Source organism: Petaurus breviceps, unplaced genomic scaffold (genome assembly GCF_028583685.1).
Source record: "Petaurus breviceps papuanus isolate PSGF00001 unplaced genomic scaffold, PetGlider_PUasm1.0 688, whole genome shotgun sequence".
Taxonomy (NCBI): domain Eukaryota; kingdom Metazoa; phylum Chordata; class Mammalia; order Diprotodontia; family Petauridae; genus Petaurus; species Petaurus breviceps.
Window position 1 is genome coordinate 27,475,175 of NW_027186457.1, and position 22,193 is coordinate 27,497,367.

At 39.6% G+C, this 22,193-nt stretch overlaps 2 protein-coding genes across 2 annotated transcripts in view; one reads left to right on the forward strand and one right to left on the reverse strand.

Moving 5' to 3' along the window:
* The first annotated feature begins 17 nt into the window (after positions 1 to 17).
* On the forward strand, positions 18 to 14,900 carry MRPL47 (mitochondrial ribosomal protein L47). Its single transcript, XM_069104816.1, has 7 exons — positions 18 to 187; positions 2,488 to 2,633; positions 4,876 to 4,936; positions 6,777 to 6,873; positions 10,322 to 10,452; positions 11,683 to 11,778; positions 14,626 to 14,900. The coding sequence occupies exons 1-7, from the start codon at positions 87 to 89 to the stop codon at positions 14,738 to 14,740; spliced, it is 747 nt and encodes a 248-aa protein (XP_068960917.1). The 5' UTR covers positions 18 to 86; the 3' UTR covers positions 14,741 to 14,900.
* Positions 14,901 to 15,121: 221 nt separating this feature from the next.
* Positions 15,122 to 22,193, reverse strand: part of ACTL6A (actin like 6A) — a 29,078-nt gene continuing 22,006 nt past the window's right edge. Inside the window, exons 12-14 of the mRNA XM_069104815.1 lie at positions 18,411 to 18,506; positions 16,814 to 16,900; positions 15,122 to 15,618 (exon numbers count right to left, since the gene is read on the reverse strand). Of these exons, the coding sequence (XP_068960916.1) occupies positions 15,538 to 15,618; positions 16,814 to 16,900; positions 18,411 to 18,506 (264 nt within the window). The 3' untranslated portion in view covers positions 15,122 to 15,537. The remainder of the gene's footprint in view (positions 15,619 to 16,813; positions 16,901 to 18,410; positions 18,507 to 22,193) is intronic.

Genomic DNA, 22,193 nt, shown 5'->3' on the forward strand with positions numbered 1-22,193 from the left:
GCGCGGCTCCGGAGGGGGCGGGACGCAGGAGCCGGAAGAGGTGCGCACAGTCGGCGGAAGCGCAGTGTGAGGGAGAGAGGGTGGCTATGGCCGCGGGACGGCTAGTTACTCTCTGTCGGGGCCTGGCGGCCGCCCTGAAAGTCCCGGAAACGTTGAAGGCCTCGCTGAACCCCGCCGCCCGCCCGGGGTAGGTGGTCTGGTTGGGGAGGCCGGGGGAGCCAGGGCTGCGGCTTTCTCATCTGTAGAATGGGCATCCCGGTTCCGAGGCTTGGGCACCTGTAGTCCAACTCCCTCATTCCCCAGATGCAAACCGTGCAGGTCACCCCGAGGAACCAGCACGTGGGGAAGGCCAGACAGCCTCGGGCTTTCCGAGGGAGGGCCCCTCTGTTTCCGGAGCCCGGCGGCGCTGGGGGGCCGGGAGGCAGAACTTGGATCACGTTTGACACCTAATGGTCCTAAGCACCTGACGAGCATTCCTTGTCTGGTGGTCTTTCTTCTGGGATCAGGAAGAAGTGAGTTCAGATCCCGCCTCGGACACCGGGACTGTAAGGTGAAGAGAATAACGCAGCGCCAGCTCCCGGGGCTTTGTGAGCCTCAAGACCTAAGAGGGTGTTTGTAAAGTACTTTGTGGGGCTGTCAGTTCTGGGTCTTGGTCATAACGATCGTTTATTTGTTTCTTCCAAAGACCCTGTGGAACAGGTGTGGAAGTTACTACTCCAGGGTGTATATAGATATCGGGGTGACTCCTGTAAATGTTAAAACCAAATTTCTAGAACCTCTGTCGGATTGCATGCTGTCATGGGGGGAGGGGGAGAAAAATGTGGAACTCAAGGGATCGTGGAACTGAATGTTGTGAACTAGAAGTGAACAAATAAACTAAAAAATAAAAAAAAAAACCGCTAAGACCAAGAAAGGGCATTGTTAACATTATTAGTAGTTTCTCAATAATCTTCAATCTTCTCCCCGTTTACTGGCTTCTTCCCTTCTATGCCCCTGTCTCCCCCATCCTCAGAAAATCCTCGAGTGAACCCTCCATCCCCACTAGCCATTGCTGCATATCTCTCCTCCCTTGCAGTTAAAGTCATTGAGGAGGTTGTCTTTAACAGGGGCCTCTGCTGTCTTCCCAGTATGGCCTCTGACTTCCGTTGTTCAACAAAAACTGCTCTTTCCAGAATTACCAGCGATCTCTTAATGGCCAAATCTGATGGCTTTTTCTCAGTTCTTACAGCCTTCTTGATACTCTCCTCTCCCTTGATTTTGGTGATATTCTTCTTTCCTACCTGTATGACCACGTATCTATGTATCTACATCTCCTTGGATGGATCTTCAAATCCTACCACTAGCAGCAGGGGGTTCCCCAGTGCTCTATGCTGTACCTGTTTTCTGTAGTTAGTATTTCACTTGGTAATCTCATCAGCTACTGGGTTTTGTTTTTTATCTCTGCTGAGATCTACTTGTCCAGCTCTAATCTCTACTGACTACAGTCTTGCATTTCCCACTTCCCACTAGACATCTCAGACTGGATGTCCCACAGATATCTTTAACTCATCATGTCCAAAATTGAAGTTATTTCCTCCTCCTGCCTCTGCTCCCTCCCTTCTTCCTTACCTCCCTGTTACTTTCAAGTCTCTCTTACTGCTCTCCTTATCCAGTTAGTTGCTGAGCCCTGTGGTTTCTATCTTTGTAACACCTCTTCTCTATGGCCCCTTCTCTGATACAGCCACCGCCTTGGTGTTTAATCATGCCTGGACTGTTGCAATAGCCTGCTGGTTGGTGTCCTTTCCCCAATTCTCTCCCCATTCCATCCCATCCTCCACTCAGTTGATCTTCCTAAAGTACGGGGCAGACCATGCCATCTCCCTGTTCAATAAACCCTAATGTCCAATAGAATCCAACACCAGGATCAAATATAAAATTCTGTTTAGCTTCTTTTTTTTTTTTTTAAAGCAGTTGGGGTTAAGTAACTTGCTCAAGGTTACACCTTAAGTAACTGGGTGTGGTGCTAAGTATCACAGCCTGGATTTGATCCCAGGTCATCCTGACTCTGGGGCAGGTGCTCTTACTGGCTGTGCTACCTGGCTGCCCCTGTTTAGCTTTTAAAGCCCATTGTAACCTGGCCCCTTCCTACTTTTCAGTTTTCTTACACCTTAGCACTATTTATGACCTCCCATGTACTCTGCTAATCTAGTACACTGACCTCCCTGCTGTTCCTCACATACAAAACTCCATCTCCTGACCCCAGTCATTTTCAATGGCTGTCTTCCCTACTTAGAAATTTCTTCTTCCTCACCTCTGCTTCCTGGATTTCCCGGCTTTCTTTAAGTCTTTTACAAGAAAACTTTCCCAGTCTTCCTTAATCCTATTGCATTCCTTCTTAGGTTATCTATAATTTACCCCATATATGTCTTATTTGTATATAGTTGTTTGCATATTGTCACTCCCTTGAGAGTACAGACTGTGTTTAGCCTTTCTTTGTACCGTTTGCAGATTTACTTCCAGTTTGTTAAACAAGAATATAGCCAACATCACACCCCTCCACCAGTATAAATTAATTCATACTACTTTGTCAAGGAAAGGACTAGAAGAATTTTTTGATGACCCGAAAAACTGGGGAGAAGAAACAGTCAAATCAGGTAAGATATTTGCATTTTAAGTTCTTGCCTTTTCCTCGTATTACTTTGTACTTGTTCATATTGTATTCTCCTAGGAGAATATGAGCTCCTTTGAGAACAGGGGGAATTTCATTTTTGTCTTCGTATCCTTAGGACAATGTGCTCATCATAGGTGTTAAATAAATACAGAGAGTCCAACGTTTCTTATACTCTATTAATATGGACTTTACATGCTGATTATTACATTAAGCCCTGGAGCACTATAGCTCCCTCCTAGATGAGTTCCATAGTCATTTTAAAATATCAGAGCTAGTAATCCACACACACAGAAAAACAAGTGGTTGTAGGATGCATCTGGTCCTCTTTGTGGCATGCAGTCAAATAATCTGTCTAGTTACTCCCTCAGTACCTGTCTCCAGCCACACAGTAAGCAGGGCTTGGAATTGAATTAGAGGAGGAATATGGGCTGAATAACACTTCAGAAAATTTCTCAGTGCTTTTTGATGATTCCAAACTTCTCCTTGTCACCAAAGCTTACTGATACAAAATACTGATACTTACAAATACTTACAAAAATACTGATATTGTCCCTTTATTGCCATGTGATTGCAAATTATAGTGTACTATATCTTCAAAGAATCCGAAGGGCAGGTGACCCAGATCTTACTTGTAAAGGCATCCAGTGGGGGGAAGTGAGCTGCAGCATGTTGTCATGTGAGAAGTGGTATAAAAGATAACAAGGATGTCTATGTGACCAAAAAAGTAGTCAGATTACTCAAGGAAATCAGAGTGCAACAGCTGAGCAGTCTAAAAGAGACCCTGCTATTTATGCATTACTAAAAGAGTCAGAGAAAAGCCTGCAGCACACAGGATCGAGACACCAGGGAGTGTTTCTAGAAAGACAGAGACAAGAATTCTGTGGGACGAAAAGACTGGTATAGATTGTGATCTGTGCCACTGGAGGGAGCATAAACACCGGGGAGATTACAGAGCCATCAGACAATAAAGGTTTCAGTACTTCTTAGCCAAAAATAAATGCCAACAGTTGGCTCCTCATTGTTCAAGAGCTCTTGACCCAGATTGTGTCTGGTTTTGCTTCCCTTTCCTGTTTTAGTGCCACTTGAAGCTTCTGCCAGAATCAGCTAAAAGAGATATAAAAACTGTCCATTTTGCTATTTGTTGGTAGCTCTGACAAAAGGAAATGGGAGCCACTAAATGGTATATAAAGATAAAGAGCCTTGCAGGTCTCATGTTGGCCTAGTTTAAAAAATCAATACTATCTATGTTTTATTGTATTTTTATTTGTTTTGTTAAATATTTCCCAGTTAACATTTTAATCTGGTTTGGGCTGCACTCATGACACAGCATGTTTGACACCTCTGATTCAGAAGACTCCTTACTCTCTCTCACCTCACTGTTCCAACCAGTTGCCAGATCTTTCTGTTTCAAACTTCACAACATCTCCCATGGCTGGTTCCTTTTCTTAGCTACCAGCTTAGGCCATGCCCCCATCACCTCTCACCTACATCATTGAAATAGCCTCCTAATTGGTCTCTTGCCTAAAGTCTGTCCCCACTCCATACCATCTTCTTCCTAGGTGTAGAAATGATTTTCCTTAACTGAGAGTCTGACCGTGTCACTCCCCTACCCACTAAACCCCAGTGGTAATCTGTTGCCTCTAAAAGCAAAGGTAAACTCTTTGATTTTTATTGGATTCAAATTTAAAACCTTTTGCAACCTTGCCCTCACCTATCTTTGCAGCCACCATTATACCTCTAGCACCATATGGTCCAACCAGACTTGGGTCTAGATTCCTCACTCAAGGTACTCCATTTCCAGTCTCCATTCCTTTGCTCTGGCTGCCCCCCATGCCAGGAATGTACTCCTCATCTCATAGATTCCCTTGTTTTCTTCAAGACCCAGCTCAAGCACCACCTTCTACACAATGCCTTTCTTGATTCCTGACAGCTGCTAATGTCCTCCCTCCCTAGTTTAACTGCCTTGTACTTATTTTGCATATACTTATAAATATACATGTTGTTTCCATATAGAATGTAAACTCCTTGAGGGCAGGGACTGTTTCACCTTTTTTTCTTTATGTCCCCAGCACATAACAGAAAGTTTGGAAAATAGTAATAAGATAATAAATGAAGATTGATCAATAAGTTCATGTTATTACAGAAATAATGGAAAGCTGAAAACAAGATAAAGTCTTTAAATATATTGGCTTCTAAGAATATATACTTCACCTCTGATTTAACAGGTGCTGCATGGACCTGCGAACAGTTAAGGTGCAAGAGTAACGAAGATTTACATAAACTTTGGTAGGTATATTTAGTCTACTTAAGTAATATGGTCACATCATTGTGAGTACCCCTCCCACTGAAGTGGGCTACAATCTTACCACCCCATTCTTTAATAGACAGAGTTGGCTGTTCCTGAGAGAATTCATCCTGTAAAGACCAAATTTCTGACAATGAGCCTAAATCAGCTGGTCTCTGGAAGACAGATGTGGTCCTTTGTTGATAATTCAAATCTTTCTAGCTCAGAACCAGCCATGTAATCAACATACATATATTCAAGTAGATATGATTTACTAATGTAGATCCTTTCAGTAATACGGTGAATCCACAGACTGGAGGCATTCCTTGAGTTCTCTTGATATTATGGGGTTACCAGTGGAGCAGGTGAGTTACCCAGTGGTTAGTCCTAGTTTTTGTCGGTCACTTGACTATTCCGTTTTTCTTTCATGAATAACATCCTTGTATTTAGTAGTTCTGCCACATATTTACACCTAATTATTTGAAGCAAATGGAATCTTAGAGCTGGACACGGGACCTTAGGTATCATCTCTTCCAGCACAAGATTATTATATATCATTTAATAAGAGGGATCTTGTTTCCAGCTGGAAAAAAAAAAAAGATAAAGGCAACCTAGTCAATTCCCCTGTTATTACATAGTTGGGGTAGAAGTTCCCAGATTTATAAGACAGATTCACCAGGGATGGGGAATGAACCATGGTGTTTTACTCTGGATTAGAGGCCATAACAACGAGTTATATAGCATCCTAAGTTTTAGTACGATTTTGTTATGAATAATTAATAAGTGAAAAGAAGTAGGAATAAAATTGATTTCATGAACACAGCTTCATTTCCACCCTTTCACTACTTCAGTTTTGAGTCCCTGGATATGCTATATTTTTCTAGGTGGTTTGAGAATTTAGGTGTAGTTTAATTCATAATACCTGTAATTTTCTTTGAAATGGAGAAAACAAAAGGTGTTAGGAGATAATTAGTTTAGTGGGTAGATAGAACAACTTTTATAAAGGGCTCTGAAGAACCATTCCTTATGTAGGATTATTCTTTGTAAAGAATTATTATGAACAAAGCAGTGTCACTGTTTCCTTTATCTGTCAGTTTGGGTCTTACTCCTACTCCATAGGTCTAAAATGTTATTTGCTTTCCCTCTCTTCCTTAGCCTGGTGTTTGAGGCCTTCTACAATTCAGCCCCTATTAGATTTTTTAGCCCTTTCTCTAGACACTGTTTCTGTATATGAACTCTCTCTAAGCAGATTGGTCTGCTCAGAGTTCCCTGAAAAAACCTCTACATCTTTCCTGTACTTGGCATGTCCTGCCATCTCTACCCAGATAAATCCCTCCCCATCCTTCAAATCCAAAATTAAATCCTCCCTTCTCCAAGAAATCTGCTGAATTTTACCTCAGCCAGAAGTGAGCAAACTCCTGTATCATCTAGTATCTGTATTGCTGCTTTGTCATTTATCAAGTACTGCCTTGGTTTGCACAAATGTTAATACATCTCTCTCCCCAACCAGGTGGTAGCCTTTGGGAAAAGAGATGTGTTGTCTTGTATTTCTAGATTCCCCACAACTCTCTACATAGTAGAAGCTAAATAAATACTTGTTGAATGAACAAACAAACAGGAACATAGTTTTTTTGTACACAGCACAAACCCTGAACGTAGTTAACGTTTTTTAAATTAAATTAAGTTAAATTTGCTTCCAGGTAGTGGAGATAGCGTAAGAGAACCTTTTGTGGATTTCTAAGAAATATTGATGGTGCAGAACAGTAACTCAGTTGTTAGAAATCACTACTTTTATAAACATGTTCTGGTGAGTCACAGGCTTTATTATATTCTCTGTTTTAGGTATGTCCTACTGAAAGAAAGAAATATGCTTCTCACCTTAGAGCAGGAGGCCAAAAGACAGAGATTGCCAATGCCAAGTCCAGAGCGATTAGACAAGGTAGGACTTTGGGGAGTGGAAGAATCTGGGGTTTGGCGTGAAAAAGACTGAAGAAGCTGATGGTGGTTCTTTTGTTGTTTGGTTCACTTGGTTATTGATATATTCGTGACCATAGCAGTCAGCACAGGCCATATTTAGTTTTCCTATATCAGGTTGGATGCTACTTTTGGCTACTTTTTTGTCTCTCCTCACTGTCTTTATGAAAAGGAGACCTGGGGTCTGTGGAAAAATTGAGATGGTAGAGTAAAACCCAGATTATTGGCCTTACTTTTAGAGAAAGTCAACTTCACTCAGTGAGAATCTTAAGTTACAGAGAATTTTTTTCAAGAAATATAATTTTTTTCATTTTTGATACAGGGTGTTCCAAAAGTCTGAGTGTGGTTTCAAACTATTAGAGCTCAAAAATTCTAAGCTTTAATAGCCTAAAATCACACTTAGATTTTTGGGATACCCTGCTGACAGGGAGAAATACATGCTCCCTAAAACCTTTTCAGGGAGTCCACCAGGATGAAGCCTTTTCATACTAATTACTGAGACGACCTAATTTCTAACATGGCAAGTATCAATAGATATAACCCACATAAAGAAAAGCTCTTTTAAGGGGGCATCCTCAGTAATTTTTAAAAGCATAATAGGGTCCTAAAACCAATGAGATTGAGGCACACTGAGAGCATCTTGTGAGTGAAGGAACAAATAAAACAAATAACTCTTTGTAAATGCCACCTTATTGTTTAAATGAAAAACTTCTGCTTAAGTGGGCTCTTTAAAGAAGGGTCTTGTCCTTCGTGCATTTCCCTCCCTCCAATAATGCCCTTACCCCCTTGTAGTCTGCCTTCTGACCTTATCATTTAACTGAAACTCCTTTCCCAAGGTTCCTAGTAATCTATTCAATACCAAAGTGGATGACCTTTTCTCTTCCCAGAAACCCCTTTTCCTTTGGGAATGCTTCTCCTTCAGCCTGCCTGGTAGCTCTTTATCAGTCTTCTTCACAGGATCATTATCCTTAATCCATTCCTTATTTACTGATGTGCCTCCATTCCTAGCTTTTGGTCCTTTTCTTTTCACTCTCTACTGTATGTCCTAGTGACCTCACAAACTTACCCTGGTAATAAATATCACCTCTATGCAGGTGACTGCCACATCTGTATTAGACTTCTACAGATGGCTCTTGAGGGCAAGCTGGTTTAATTTGCTTTCAGGCCAAACTTTCCACAGGTCTGTTTTTTCCTCAACTGCTTTTCAGTTTTTTGTGGAATGACACGGCTTGTACTCTTTGATCATCCTTCTCTAAAACGGTTTCTAAAAGTGGATTTTTTGGTCAGTTGGTTTTCCCATGTGTTTACCTAAATGAAATTCATATATTATTGTGCATTTCACTGAGGGAGGGTTCATCATGTCCTGGGGCTTAATACAGTTAAGTGCAACACCATCTGTCCATCAGAGCATTTGGAAAACTTTGCCATCAGGAGGAAATCCTTCTTTTGTTTGGAAATTATCAGATATACATACACATAGATAATTTTTTTCCTCCAAATCCAGCTTATATTTGTTTTTCAATATATTTCATTATAGGTTTCCTTTGAAAGATGTAAGGGCAGAGGACTGAACTGTATTTGGACCAATGTGGTAATCTCAGTGGTCTCTCTCATGGATAGAGTCCTTAATAATGTTAACGAATTTACAAAAGATATTTTATCTGAGGAGAACTTCAAAGATGTGTTTTTCTTCACCAAATTTTAAAAAAAAAATTTTTTTAATCTGTGAACACATTGGCCTCTTATGTCCACTACACCTCTAATGTCAGTTGTGTGAATGTAAAGATAAAGTGACTCTCCTGTAGAAATTTTGCAGTTAAAAAAATCTCCCTAATTCTTTTTCATATTTTTTTTCAATGTGTGTACAGACTGGTTTCTTAAAAATTTGGAGATTAGAAAGCAGGCAGAGAAAGTTAATAATTGTTCTTGCCTTTTTAGTCTTTTTTTTGTGCAAGGAGAACAAAAGCAACACTTTAGGATCTTTCCCCTTCTTTTGGTATTTTTTTCCTTTTTGAGATATCTGGAGAATTGATCCCTGACTTTTTAAAAATTCATTGTTTTCACCCTGAATTTCTTATTCTGTATTTGTCTAACTTTTTCTGGCATATGTTGATTTATTTTATAGGATGATTAATAACTTCAGGAGACACTTGAATGTTTATTTGGAGGAATTTCTGAAATTCTGGCATTATGAATTAGCTCCTTATGTGTAATTGTTCATTTAGGCAATAAGAGACTTATCCTGAGTATATACCTTTCTCCAAATTGCTCGTCTCCCTGTTGTGCCAACAAAATAGTATTTATTGACAGTCCAAGCATATATGATTTTAGATTTGGGCACAGAAATCATAGATTGTGCTTCATTCCTTCTCTTCAACTGCCATGGTCCTAGTATATAACTTTAGCTTCTGATTATAAATTGAAATGTATGTGTTGCCTAGAGATTAAGCATATGCACAGTTTCAAGAGTTGGAAAGAACCAAAAACACCATGTAGTCCAACCTCCTCTTTTTTTTCCAAGTGAATAGACTTGAGTCAGAGGTAAGTGACTTACCTCATATAACACAGAGTAAGCAGCAGAGCTAGCAACTGTGTATTCTTTCTGCCAGTATCTTTATTCTCCAGAAAGTAAACAAGGTCTAGAAAGAAAAGAAAGCTTTCTTTCTTTTTCTTTTCTCTTTTTTGTTTTTTGGAAATTCTATTTTTTTCTGTAGTTCCTCGTTTGACTCCTCTCCGGTTAGTATGGGTAACTGAGTGTTAGTTTCTGGATTTGAGACCCGAGAATAATAGAATTGAGCTAGAAGTCTTGAATCTGGATCTTGTTCCTCCAAATTATCAGATTGCTTTGTGAAAGTTGAAATTGGTAAGTGGGCATATATTGAGTGCCCCTAAGATGCACAGGTCTATATGTTCTCTTGCTGACTACTTTGTCATGCTTTTTCCATTTTTTTACTTCCCAAAAATGTTGTAGGAACAAACAACCTATATATTTATAAAAAGTAGAATATATCATTGGAGCTGAAAGAAAGTTAGTTTATCCAATCCTTTGATTATACAGATAAAATAACTGAGGTTCAGAGAATAAAAGTACATTAAATGCTACTGCGTATATTAGGAGTTTTAATTGGCCAGGTCAATGCCAAATCTACATGTTGGTAGAGTAAGCTTAGTTATAATACATAACGGTACCTCATAATGATAAACTACAGCATGAGTTAAATGAAGTTTCCCCCAAACATAACCACATGCAATTATAACATTGTTTTAAATGAACTCAATAATGAAAATCTAGATATGTGTAACAGATTAGTTAGAGAGTATTTGTTGACACTAAGTATTACCATAGGATTGGCTTGACTCATTCTTTGGAATTCTGCAGCAGAAGATTCTAAGTTACCTGTTACTCTTCTTAGGTGTCAGAGTCCATGGATGCTTTGGATAAAGTTATTCAGGAAAGAGATGATGCTTTGAGACTTCTTCAGACAGGTCAAGAAAGGCCAAGACCAGGTGCTTGGAGAAAAGACATTTTTGGACGTGTCATCTGGTACGTACACACACAGGTTATACTCTCATTTTCTCCTGAGCTGAGGGTAAGCATGTGCCTCATCTTTCTGTGTGCACTGGTGCCCATGCCACTCTTGTGCTTATTCAGAGCTTCCTAAACCACAGCCACAAAATCAGAGCATGGGAAATCTCGAGACCATCATATTTACAGGAAAGACACAAGATAAGTAGAAGTATCCCAATCCCAAGACTTTTTAGTACCCCAGGGACTGACAAATCCTCTTTGAATTACTGACAAAAGTAATAGAGACCCTTCTTCAATTTGTAATTTAATTCTTTGCTTTGTCTGTATAAGAGTCTTTCTCTGGAGATCAGTCTGTGTAAGAGTCACCTTAGCACTTACATGTCCAGTTGCAGGTGACCCCTAGTAACTTGAAATTGCAGGCTGTTTCATGGTGCTCCTATGCCCAAGGCCACGTACTTTTTTGCTATCATCTGTCTACACTTTGCTACCATTACTCTCAAAAACTTGTGCCAAGTTATGAAATGAGTCAAGTTTATTTTCATTGGCTTATCTCTCCTTTGTGAACCACTAACCCCCTCCATTATACTGTTTGTGAGATGATTAATAGACCAGAAATTAGGCTTTTGATGGTATTTTTTCCCCACTTAAAGCTCTAATCTTTGATGTGCTGTTAAGGTGACCCTAGATTCCCAAACGTCATACATTTTGGATATACTCACTGGCAAGTCATCACAGGCTAAAAAGACTGGAGACTGGTTTGAGACTCAGCCTGAATTCAGAGTGGTCCCTCACCTGAGGCCACAGCAGCTGATCAGATACTAGAGAGGTAACAACCCACCTTAGTGGAAGGAGGGCCCACACAAACGAAATCACAGATCACATGAAGTCTTGAATCACTTTGTGGATTTTAGAGCAATGCTTTGTAACCTTCCAGTCATCCTGATCTATATCTTGGCCCCTGGGCCCAGATGACTCTGGAGGAGAAAATGAGGCTGGTGACTTTGTACAACCTGCCCTCACTTAAATCCAATTCACTTGCAAGCCATGGCATCACCTTCCTAGGGTCCTGACCCTCTTCAAGAACAAAGGACAAACAACACAACAGTCCCTCACCCATATCTAAAAATGGAGGCTCAATGTACTAACATTATAAGACAAGAATTGAATATGTCATCTAAGTGAAGATTTACATTTAGCACAAAGAAGGGTAAATAAATGGTGATGCTGTTTATGTTTTATCCACAGGTACAAGTACAAGCAGTGGCCAATACCTTGGTACCTAAACAAAAGATACAACAGGAAAAAGTTCTATGTAATGCCTTGTGTGGAACAGTTTGTCAGGTAGGCACGGTGATTTTGTGAATCTTTTGTAAACCTACAGGACAAAACTAAGGATCTAACTCTTTATGAGACCTCTTTGATGTATCTTGTGAAGTATCAAGAAAAAGTTCAATCCAACAAGCATTTATTAATCCCCTGTGTGCCAGGCACTGTTCTGGGTGATGGGATGGAAGAGAAAACCAAGTGATCACTCCTCCTTTTAAGGAGTAGAAATTCTACTGTGAGGACACAACACATAAAAATAAGTGTATGTGTCCTGCTCTGAGGGAGGAGAGTGCTCACACAAAGGGGAGATCAGGAATGCTTCCCATCAGAGGTGGCATTGGAGCCAAGTCTGCAATAAACCTGGGGATTCTAAGTCAATTCAGAGCATTTATTGAGGGCTTCCTTTGTGCCAGGCATTGTGCCTGGGTGAAAACACTTCCTGCTAACACAGAGTTTACATTCTGTTGGAGGGAAACAATTATGTGCACAGATGAGTAATTACAAAATACTTTTTTCAGTGGGGTAGTGCTATTACATGGGAGCATGAGTGCAGCAACAGATTCTAAGAGGGGGAGAAAAGGAAGAAGCACATTCTCTGTTAGGTGGATGGCATATAAATTACTCATACTGCCTCTAGGACTTGTGGCTTAATGTCCCTTAACAGTTTTCATATTAGCTGTGTTTACCTCAGGCAAAAAAAGTAGTCTTAGGCTCTTAATGCTAAAAGGGCTTAGTTTAGCTTTGTATTCTCAGTAATCAGTTAGAAAAGTTTTCTGTTCACTCACCAAAGTACAAGATTAAAATCAAAGGGTGTTTCTGTCCTTCAACATAGAACTGCTTTTTCCCTATTCAAAAGAGCAATTTTCCTCAAAAGGGGAAAAAACCTTCCCTCTAAGTTTCAAGGTTGTTAGCAACCTGCAACTCATACCAACTTTAGCAAGAAGGGCTGGTAACTGAGAATGGGGGAGGGTTTTTTGGTTGTCATTTTCAGTCACGTCCAACTCTTAGTGACTCCTTTTGGGGTTTTCTGGGCAAAGATTCTGGCATGATTTGCCACTTCCTTGTCCAGTTCTTTTTATAGATGAGGAAACTGAGGCAGCTGAGGTTAAGTGACTTGCCCAGGGTGGCACGCTAATGAGAGTCTGAGGCTGGATCTGAACTCGAGAAACTGAGTTCTGCCTGCAGGCCTGGTGCTCTACCCACTGTGCCACCTCACCCTTGAGGGAGATGTTAAGGAAGTGTATTTATCTTATCATTGCCTCCACCACCAAACCCACTCCCCCTTCTCAGTTTTCCTATTTTCTGTCAGTGGCAACGCTTCTCAAACCAAGTTTAAGACCCAAGTCATCTTTGTCTCTTCCCCTAAATAAAGCCAGTTAATTGCTACTCTTGAAGGGTCTCATCCTTTTTTTTTTTTATAACCACTGCCACTGCTTTTGTCTAATCCATTGTATCTGTATCACCATAAACTTGGATACTACTAAAGCCCCCAGCTGATCTCCCTGCTCCAGTCCATTCAGGCAACACTATAAGACTGTTCTCACTCTTAGATTGTTTTTTTTTTGGGGGGGGGGAGGGTAAATGGGGGCAGGGAACACTACCTGATAGTGGCTCGCACAGGATTAAATTTGTACTTCACATCCCAGCATGCAAAGCCCGCCACAGTATAGTCCTACACTGCCTAATCTTTACTTCCCACTACTTATTTGGTATGGTCCCTCTTATTTCTTCCAAGCTTGCAATCTCCTATTTTCTTGAATATATTTTGTTCATTTTTATCTCAGACTTTTCTCATGCTGTATCCTTTTTAGTGTTTCCTTTTTGCATCTGATTGAGTCTTTAGGGACCCACAAGGTAACTCCAAATAAAATCTCCCCTGCTGATAGTCCATGCTGATTTATCCAAATTTGATTCATATTTTTAACAGTCATATGACATTGATTGCTATTTCTCAGGATTTCTATCTTGAAATTGCATTTGGGGCCGATGCTACATTTCAAAAAATACTCATTGGTGACATCTTCATCCTTTTAACAGTGGGTTTGCTTTCTGAAAAATAGCCAGAGTGGCAGAATAGCAAGAAGTATTGCAAACTCCTCACCACCACCACCACCACCCCAACTCCAAAACACAGGTCTAGAAGATGCACCAGATTGAATCCTGATTGGGAAATACAAGAAAAAGTCACACTGAGTTATTTTTCCAGACCAGGTCAAGATTGGGTTTGTGGTTCAGAGAGACACCAAGGCTGTATGAAAAAATCAATTACTGGGGTGGCTAGGTGGCACAGTGAATAGAGCACCGGCCCTGGAGTAAGGAGGACCCGAGTTCAAATTCAGGCCTGAGACACTTAACACAAAAAACTAGCTGTGTGACCTTGGGCAAGTCACTTAGCTCCAACTGCCCTCCCCCCGCCCTCCAAAAAAGCGAAAGCTGCACTTTTAGGGGTGGTTAGGTGGCGCAGTGAGTAAAGCACCGGCCCCAGAGTCAGGAGGACCCGAGTTCGGTTCCAGCCTCAGACACTTTAACGCACGCACACACACACACACACACACACACACACACACACACACACACAAACTAGCCGTGTAACCTTGGGCAAGTTACTTAACTCCAATTGCCCTCCAAAAGGCAAAAAAAAAAAATCAATTCTTTTATTTTACTAACCCACAATACACATAAACGTTTTCACTTAAACTAAAGTATTCCTGATGTTGGGCAGCAGTACATCAGTTCAGGTAGATGTCAGATCATATGAGGAGAGAGAATAAAATGGCTCCCCAAACAGATCTAGCTCCAGTGATGGGTAGGAAGAAAGCATCAGTTGTACTTGTCCAATTGCTGCTCTGCTTTTTGTTTTAGACTGAGGCTTGAGAAGTACTTACGTGGCGAAGCCAAGAGAAAAAATTTGCAGAAGAAGAAACAGAAAATGCTTCAGAGAAAATTTCCACACATGTCTGCAGAAGCCCAAAATTAGAGTCTAACCAAGGATACAGTGGACTTTTTTCCTTTTCCTAGTCCTGTCTCACCTTGGTAAAATGGAACTTTCCACTTAAGTTGTAATTTAAGGCTGGCTGGTAAATAATGGCAAACTCATGGTAAGTGGTTTATTAAAAAAGTTATTTCAATCTTATAAAGTCTGACTATTCCTTCCTAATTCTGCCAAATGCTTTTCAGTATTGCTAACTAAATCTTAATTTTTATTCTAATTTCTACGCATCTTTTAATTTCATCCTGCTAGCGATATAAGGTTGATGTGACTTAGCCAGGAATACAGGATTATAGGATTAATTAAAGGAATTTAGATGACCCAAAGCAGCAAATCAGTTTTGTTGATTTTAACATAACAACCAAAAAGTTCTTTATTATACTGGATAGAAATCTTTATTATTTAGTTTTGCAAGTATGAGGTAAAGGTATAGGCAGTAAGTTTTACTAGTCAGTAAAAATCAATTCTACCAATCATTTGAAAATCAGTAATGCTAACCAGAGGGTTGAAAAAAGCAGTTTACTAAAAGGAAAATATTTAGAGAAAATAGATATTTATACAAAAATTATAAAATGCTTATAGGAGTTATTGCTTTACAAGAAAGGCAAAAACTCATTTTAAGTTATATGGCCTGTTAAGGCTTTAACATTTTGTTAAATGGAAATTGAAGTTTGCAAAAATGTATAAACACTCTACAAAAGACTTTAATTTTTGTTCCTGAGTGTACTAAAGCTATGAAACATAAGAGATCATAGGGAAGGCCACAGTTTTTTTCAGAACTGGCTTCAAGGGCATTTCCTTTCTACACATTGTTTTCCTCCTTCTTCATACTCTTGTTTGGAAATCCACATCTGTTGAAAGGTACCCTGTGAAAGAAAATGAGGAAGAAACATGTTAATAACCCATCTTCTACCTGCTAATTTCTTTTATCAGATAGTTCATACAGTCATTTAAACTAACTTAGAAATGACCAACCGTTAGCAAGGAAAGTGTGTGTGCATCTACTGTGCTTTTACTATAGGCTTGTCAGACCTGTAGGAATCACCAACACAGCCTACTCTTGCTTAAGGCTAGAAAGGGTTGTTAACCTCTTCCATAGGCCCACAGTTCTGTCATACTAATCAGGGACAGATACATGCACTTAAGTGAGGATGACCAGTGGCTTGTCTCAACCTAGAGAAAAATTGAGTTGGTAGGATTACGGGATTAAATGTTTATGTTTCTATTTTATTAGTAATCTAGATAATAGTAGAATTGGGAATTTTTTTCTAATGAAATGACATATGACATTGCTAATACCCTTACACAAAAAGTTAAATGAATTTTTATAAATCAGAGGAGCCATAAAACAAAGTCAAATTATTACTCTTCCAGAAGATAATAAGTAAGGCTTTTTATTTTTCTTTAAGATAAGGTTTCAACCTCTAAGTTAGTAGAACTTAAGCAAGCAAAACATTTATACTTAAATAGATTCTTAAGGAGGGATTGTGGAAACTCTGAATCTTTTAAAGAGTTGTCTTTAAGATCATCCTTTTACTAATTTTACGTATTTTGTATATTAAGATGATACCTTAAAATTCCCAGGACCAACTGTGAATCTAAAAATGTCTATTTACAAAATCCTATCTGGCTATTTCTTTTACTTAGCAAAGGACTTGACTCAGCCAGAATTACTGGCAAATCAAAAGAAAACAAAACTACAAGCCACAGGCCTGAGGTCCACAGGTAACAGGGCCAGCAGTACACATTTGCAGATTTCTTAGGGTAATCACTCAAATCAACACATATAAGGCTCCAAGAAGTTACATAGGTTAAGCACCAGACCTGGAATTATCGAAGATATTTGACTTATTTCAGAAAGGGAGCCAATCTGAGGAATCACCAGTGATGTGAGAGATAGCCTTATATTTTACTCCATGAGACCAGAGTTCTTACTCTGGGGCCTAAGACTATATAAGCAGCTTTGGCATTAAGTGAATTATAAACTATAGTTTTTAAAATGATTGTAATCACTGAGAATTTATTCTGCTTTTAAATATGCAAAATATCTTATATACCAACCAGAGAGGCTAGAATTGAGCCACCAATCCACGAACTAAATCGCCGTTCCACTGTTGTGTTATTTGCAATCAACTTCAATCTCATACTCTAAAAAGAAAGGAGGGGTGAGGAGCAGGGATGGAGAGAAGCTTAGACCAAACAAGTGGCACAACTCAGAAAATTTAACCCCAAGGAGAAAAGATCTCTAGATAGCTTTGTTGAGACATTTTCAGCAATGTATTTTCCCCATGGATCAGACATTGCCTACATGCTAACTTTTCAAGAGTGGAGGTTTGGGAAATTATTAGGATTAATAGCCAGTCAACACTGGCTTCTAAATATTGCATACGTGCAATGAGTGACTCATACATATGGCAAGATTTTTTCATATATTTGATATGTAGATTTTGGAAGAATTAGCAAAAGAAAGAAATGAGGCAAATGCTTGTAATAGTTCCTTATAAGAATTACAAACCACCCTTAGACATCCCCTACACCCCCAAAATTAGAAGTTTTAATTATTCAAGCATCTGAAATTACAACTTCTTTCAACCATTCTAGTTTGGGCTCTATTACTTAAATTAAAGCTAACCCTGGGCTTTATAGTTTTCTTCATCTTTTGAGGCAATAGGGTTTAGCTACTGTTTTTAAATAAAAGGGGTTTTATCTTTAAGGTTTCTTTATATTCCAGCTGAATTCCAATGATTCAAGTATGCTAAAAAATCTCAGTCCTCTCCTCTACTGATCCTCTACACTACTTTTAAGGATGCTTGCAATGTGACTATATGAAGGATCTGTACTGTGTGTAGAGTGTAGGGTCCAACCCATATAGGATTTAGCACTTAGCAGATAGTGCCTACTAAGGGAGAAGCTTGAGTCACATAAGGGTAAAGAGTACTTAGGGCAGGGGTGGCTAGATGGTGCAGTGAGTAGAGCACTGGCCCTGGAGTCGGAGGACCTGAGGTTCGGATCCAGCCTCAGACACTTGACACAAAAACTAGCCGTTTGATCTTGGACAAGTTGCTTAACCCCAATTGCCCTCCAAAAAGAAAAAAAAAGAGTACTTGGGGTCACACAGCTAGTTAATGTCAGGGACACTTTATTATGCATGCTGCCTCTTACTATTTTTTAAAAAGAAAAAGATTGCCTCACTCTTTCCTCATCGACTATATTCAGCTAGCAAAAAAGATTCCTTTGGAGGTCTTACATGTCCTACTCTGAGGGCCTGGAGGTACAAGGAAGATGTGACAGGTAAAAAATGGCCACAGTTGTACAGAATGGTGAGTTACTACATGCAGTGCATCTAAGCATAGCTCCTACAGAAAGCCAAGTCTGTCAGACACAAAGTGCTTTTCAGATGCAGTTACTCCTGCTTCTCCCGTTTCCATTTGTTTAACAAGCGAAAGACTCAAATAGTTTGAGAGCTAATGAAGGGAAAATGTGAGAATATACTTTGCAACACTAAATCAACCCAAGAAAACACTTATGCCTCAAAGTCCACTAAGAATGAGAATGTATTTGAACATGCGGTTCAGAGCTCACCACTCAGGGGCGGTGAGGGGGCACAGTGAAGAGAGCACCGGCCCTGGAGTCGGGAGGACCAGAGCTCACCACTTACCGGAGGTGTCTTCTGAGACAGCTCTCTATTCAGTCTATCAGTGAAACTCTGTATTAAAGTGTTTCCTCCTGCCACTATGACACTGCCATAAAGGCCCTAGAAAAAGGCAAGCAAAATCCATCAAAGATTTGAGTAAAAACTATAAATAAAAGAGAGATCTCCATTATTTGTTTTCTGCTTTAACTTTTTTTAATGGCTTCTTATGGGCTAGAGTTTAAGTACAAATAAAACTAAATGAGTAACAAAAATCTGTCCTCAAAACCTGAACCTTGGGAAAGGAGAGGAAACAATATAAAAAAGTAGAAATGAATGCAGTCTACCATTAGCATATTATATTGTAAAGCAGTAACTAGCAGATCTGTTACTATTAAAAAAAATAAGATTAGTGAAATCAACTGCATAAAAGCAAGACCTTGAAATAATTTAACAATAGCATAAATAAAACAACACAAACCAGGGAAATACTTCCAGTTCAACTAGAACTGCTAAGAAAACTGGAAAAGTAATTGGGCACAATTAGATTAAAATCAATATTTTGCTCTAGAGCAATCAAACTCAAAACCTGCCCCTAATACAACCTAAACCAGATTAAAATGTAATTGGGAAATGTTTAACAAAATAAAAATACAACATAGATAATATTAGCAGGAATCTGTTTCTATTTGACTTTAAAACCACTTATACCATATATCAGCTTCTAACTTGTATAGATAGAAATGAACTACCTTTCAAATCTATTAGGCTAAAATTCATAACCAAACAAGGGATAGATGTTTGTAAATGACAGAAGAGGCCACACAAAAAAACAAAATACATGTTTTTTAACATAAAATTAGTCAAGGGCACTTTATAAAACAAGTGAGGAAAAACAAACCTTCGAATTAAATATCCCCAGTAAAGGTCTGTGATCTGAGAAATGTAGAAAGAATCGATGAAGATATGTAAAAGCAAGGTACATTCCCCAAGTCAGTGGTCAGTAGATACAAACTAACAGTTTACAGAAGCAAATTATCAAAAACCACAAGAAAAGTTTCCAAGTTACTAATAAGAGACATACAAATTAAAACAATTCGGGTTTCATTTCACACCCAACAGCCCGGGAAAGATATTACAAAATGAGGATAATTCAGTGTTGGAGGGGCAATGGGAAGACAACATTAAAATCCTGATGGGCAGATCTGTGAACTGGCCCAAAATTCTGGAAAACATTTTGGAACTGTCATAGAAAAGCAACTAAAAACTGCATACGCTTTGATCCAGAGACATCATTATTTTGACCTTGACCTCCTTGACAGCAAGGAGGACCAAAACAAAAGGGGAAATTTCTTCTTATATATGTAACAAAATACAGCACTTTTTTTTGTGGTAGCAAAAACTGGAAAGAAAGGTACTCATCAACTGGAAAATGGTTAAACTAATTGTGGAATAAAAAAATAACGGAACAGCATTGCAGTAAGAAACGACAGCTATAAAGAATTGAGACTCTTGGTTAGACTTGTCCAAACTAATGCATATCAAAATATGTGGACCCAAGAGAACAATATGTACACTTACCACAATAATATAAAGAAAAACAACACTGAAAGAGACCAGAATGAAGCAATGACCAAGATGGATTCTGGAGATCTGATGATGAAACAAACCTCCCTCCTCTCAGGAGACTGAGGCAGGAGCAATATGTTGGTTTCTCCTGCTTAACTATATATTTTGTTACAAGGGAAGATGGTCCTGGAGGATGGTATAGGTTTTGGGAAAGGCCATTGATGTAAATAAAAAGTTGCAATATAAGGTTTAAAAAAAAATTAATGGAGAATGGGAAAGTTACTACCCTGCAATCCCCATCAGATACACAGATAGAAGCTCGCAGTACTAAGGGAAATGGAAGGCTTCTAAGATGTCCTGTGGTTTGATGCAAGCAGTGCAATACCATCCATAAACAAGAGCGTGCAAGGGACTTCATCTAAAAAGAAACTAAATCCTCTTTCATTTAGACTTCTTCCATATTTTGTTACAAGGGAAGATGGTCCTGGAGGATGGTATAGGTTTGGGAAAGGCCATTGATGTAAATAAAAAGTTGCAATATTCAACTGTGCTGAATTTCTTCTGTCATCAATAACAGCCAGATCTTGTATTCTCTACCCCTTTTAGTCTATTTCTATGGCAATGTTGTTGAACCAAAAGAGCTGTACATGTTGTCCTCCAACAGTCTTCATATATGTTAAGGATGCCCAGGGAACCATCTCCATTTTGCCCCCAGACACCATGCACATCAGTGGCAGGCCTTGTGCCTCTGGCAGTTGGAAGCCCTGGGGCATACATTGTATGGGCCTCTTGTGTGGCTCTGTGGTCTTCTCCCTAGGGGCACAGTGGTATAGTGGAAGACAGCTGGATTTGGACTCTGAACAAACTACTTAATCCTCCTGGGCCTCAACTTCCTTATTTGTAAAATGTGAAGATTAGACTAGGGGCTTATATGGTCCTTTCTAGCTCAAAATCTAGAATCATTAAACATTCCTTGATAAATCCAGCTACAGTTAGTATCATTCAGAGGCCTTCTAATGATTCATGCTAGTCAATCAAAGTTGCTGAGGGATTCAGAAATGTCATGGAAGAAGTTTAGGCGGTGGGAGTCTATTAAGTTTTCTTTGAAAAATATAAGGTGTATGTTAAGACTATCTGGTTTTTCTTTGTTTCTCTTACAAATTTCAAGTAGGGTTGGTTGAGTACGAGAAGAGAACAGGCAAATTTTGCAAATGATTTTTAGCAAACAACATTGCTGTGGCCATTTCCAGATTTATCAATACATAGATGCGAAGGACAAGGTGAGAGGCCAGTGCATTCTGGACTTTGGGACCCAGTAAGTGGGAGTGCGTGGCTTTTACCCCCGGGGCTGGCACAGCCTGCCAGTGCCACGTGGCAGCTACAGCTCCTGGCCTGCAGAGTGTAGGGGGACCAAGCACCAGTCTGAGGGGTAATCGCTCTTGCTTTAACCTGCTTGGATCTGGATTGCAGTCTAGGGTGGAGGTCCTGGGGTGTGTGTCCAGCTTGCCAGAGCGTGTGGAGACCTCAGAGAGGGCACCCATCTAATACCTCCGGGCAGCTGAGAAAACCCCAGCGTTTGGGACGAAAACTCCCCTGTCTGGTGGCAGAGTCCTACTGTGGCAAAAAGCCCAAAAGTCAAATCATTGAGTGGCAAAATGAGCAGGCAAAGGAAACAAAGCAGACAGAAGATTCCAACATTACACTCCTATTTTGGGGATAAGAAGGAGCAAGGCATGGAACAGGAGGAAATCAGTGAAGTCAGAACTCCTGCACCAAAAGCTTCAAAGGAAAATACAAGCTGGTTACAGGCCATAGAGGACCTTAAGAAGCAGATAAGAGAAGTGGAGGAAAAATTGGGAAGAGAAATGAGAACAATGCAAGAAAATTATGAAATGAGAGTCAACAGCCTGACTGAAGAAAATAATACCTTAAAAAACAGACTGACTCAAATGGCAAAGGAGGCTCAAAAAAGGCAATGAGGAGAAGAATGCCTTAAAAAGTCGAATTTGCCAGATGGAAAAAGAATCTCAAAAGCTCACTGAGGAGAATCATTGCTTCAGAATTAGATTGGAGCAAATGGAAGCTAATGACTTTATGAGAAATCAAGATGCTGTTAAACAGATCCAAACAAATGAAAGAATAGAAGGCAATGTGAAATATCTCATGGGAAAAACCACTGACCTGGAAAATAGAGGTTGAAAGAATCCACCGATCACCTCCTGAAAAAGATCCCAAAAAGAA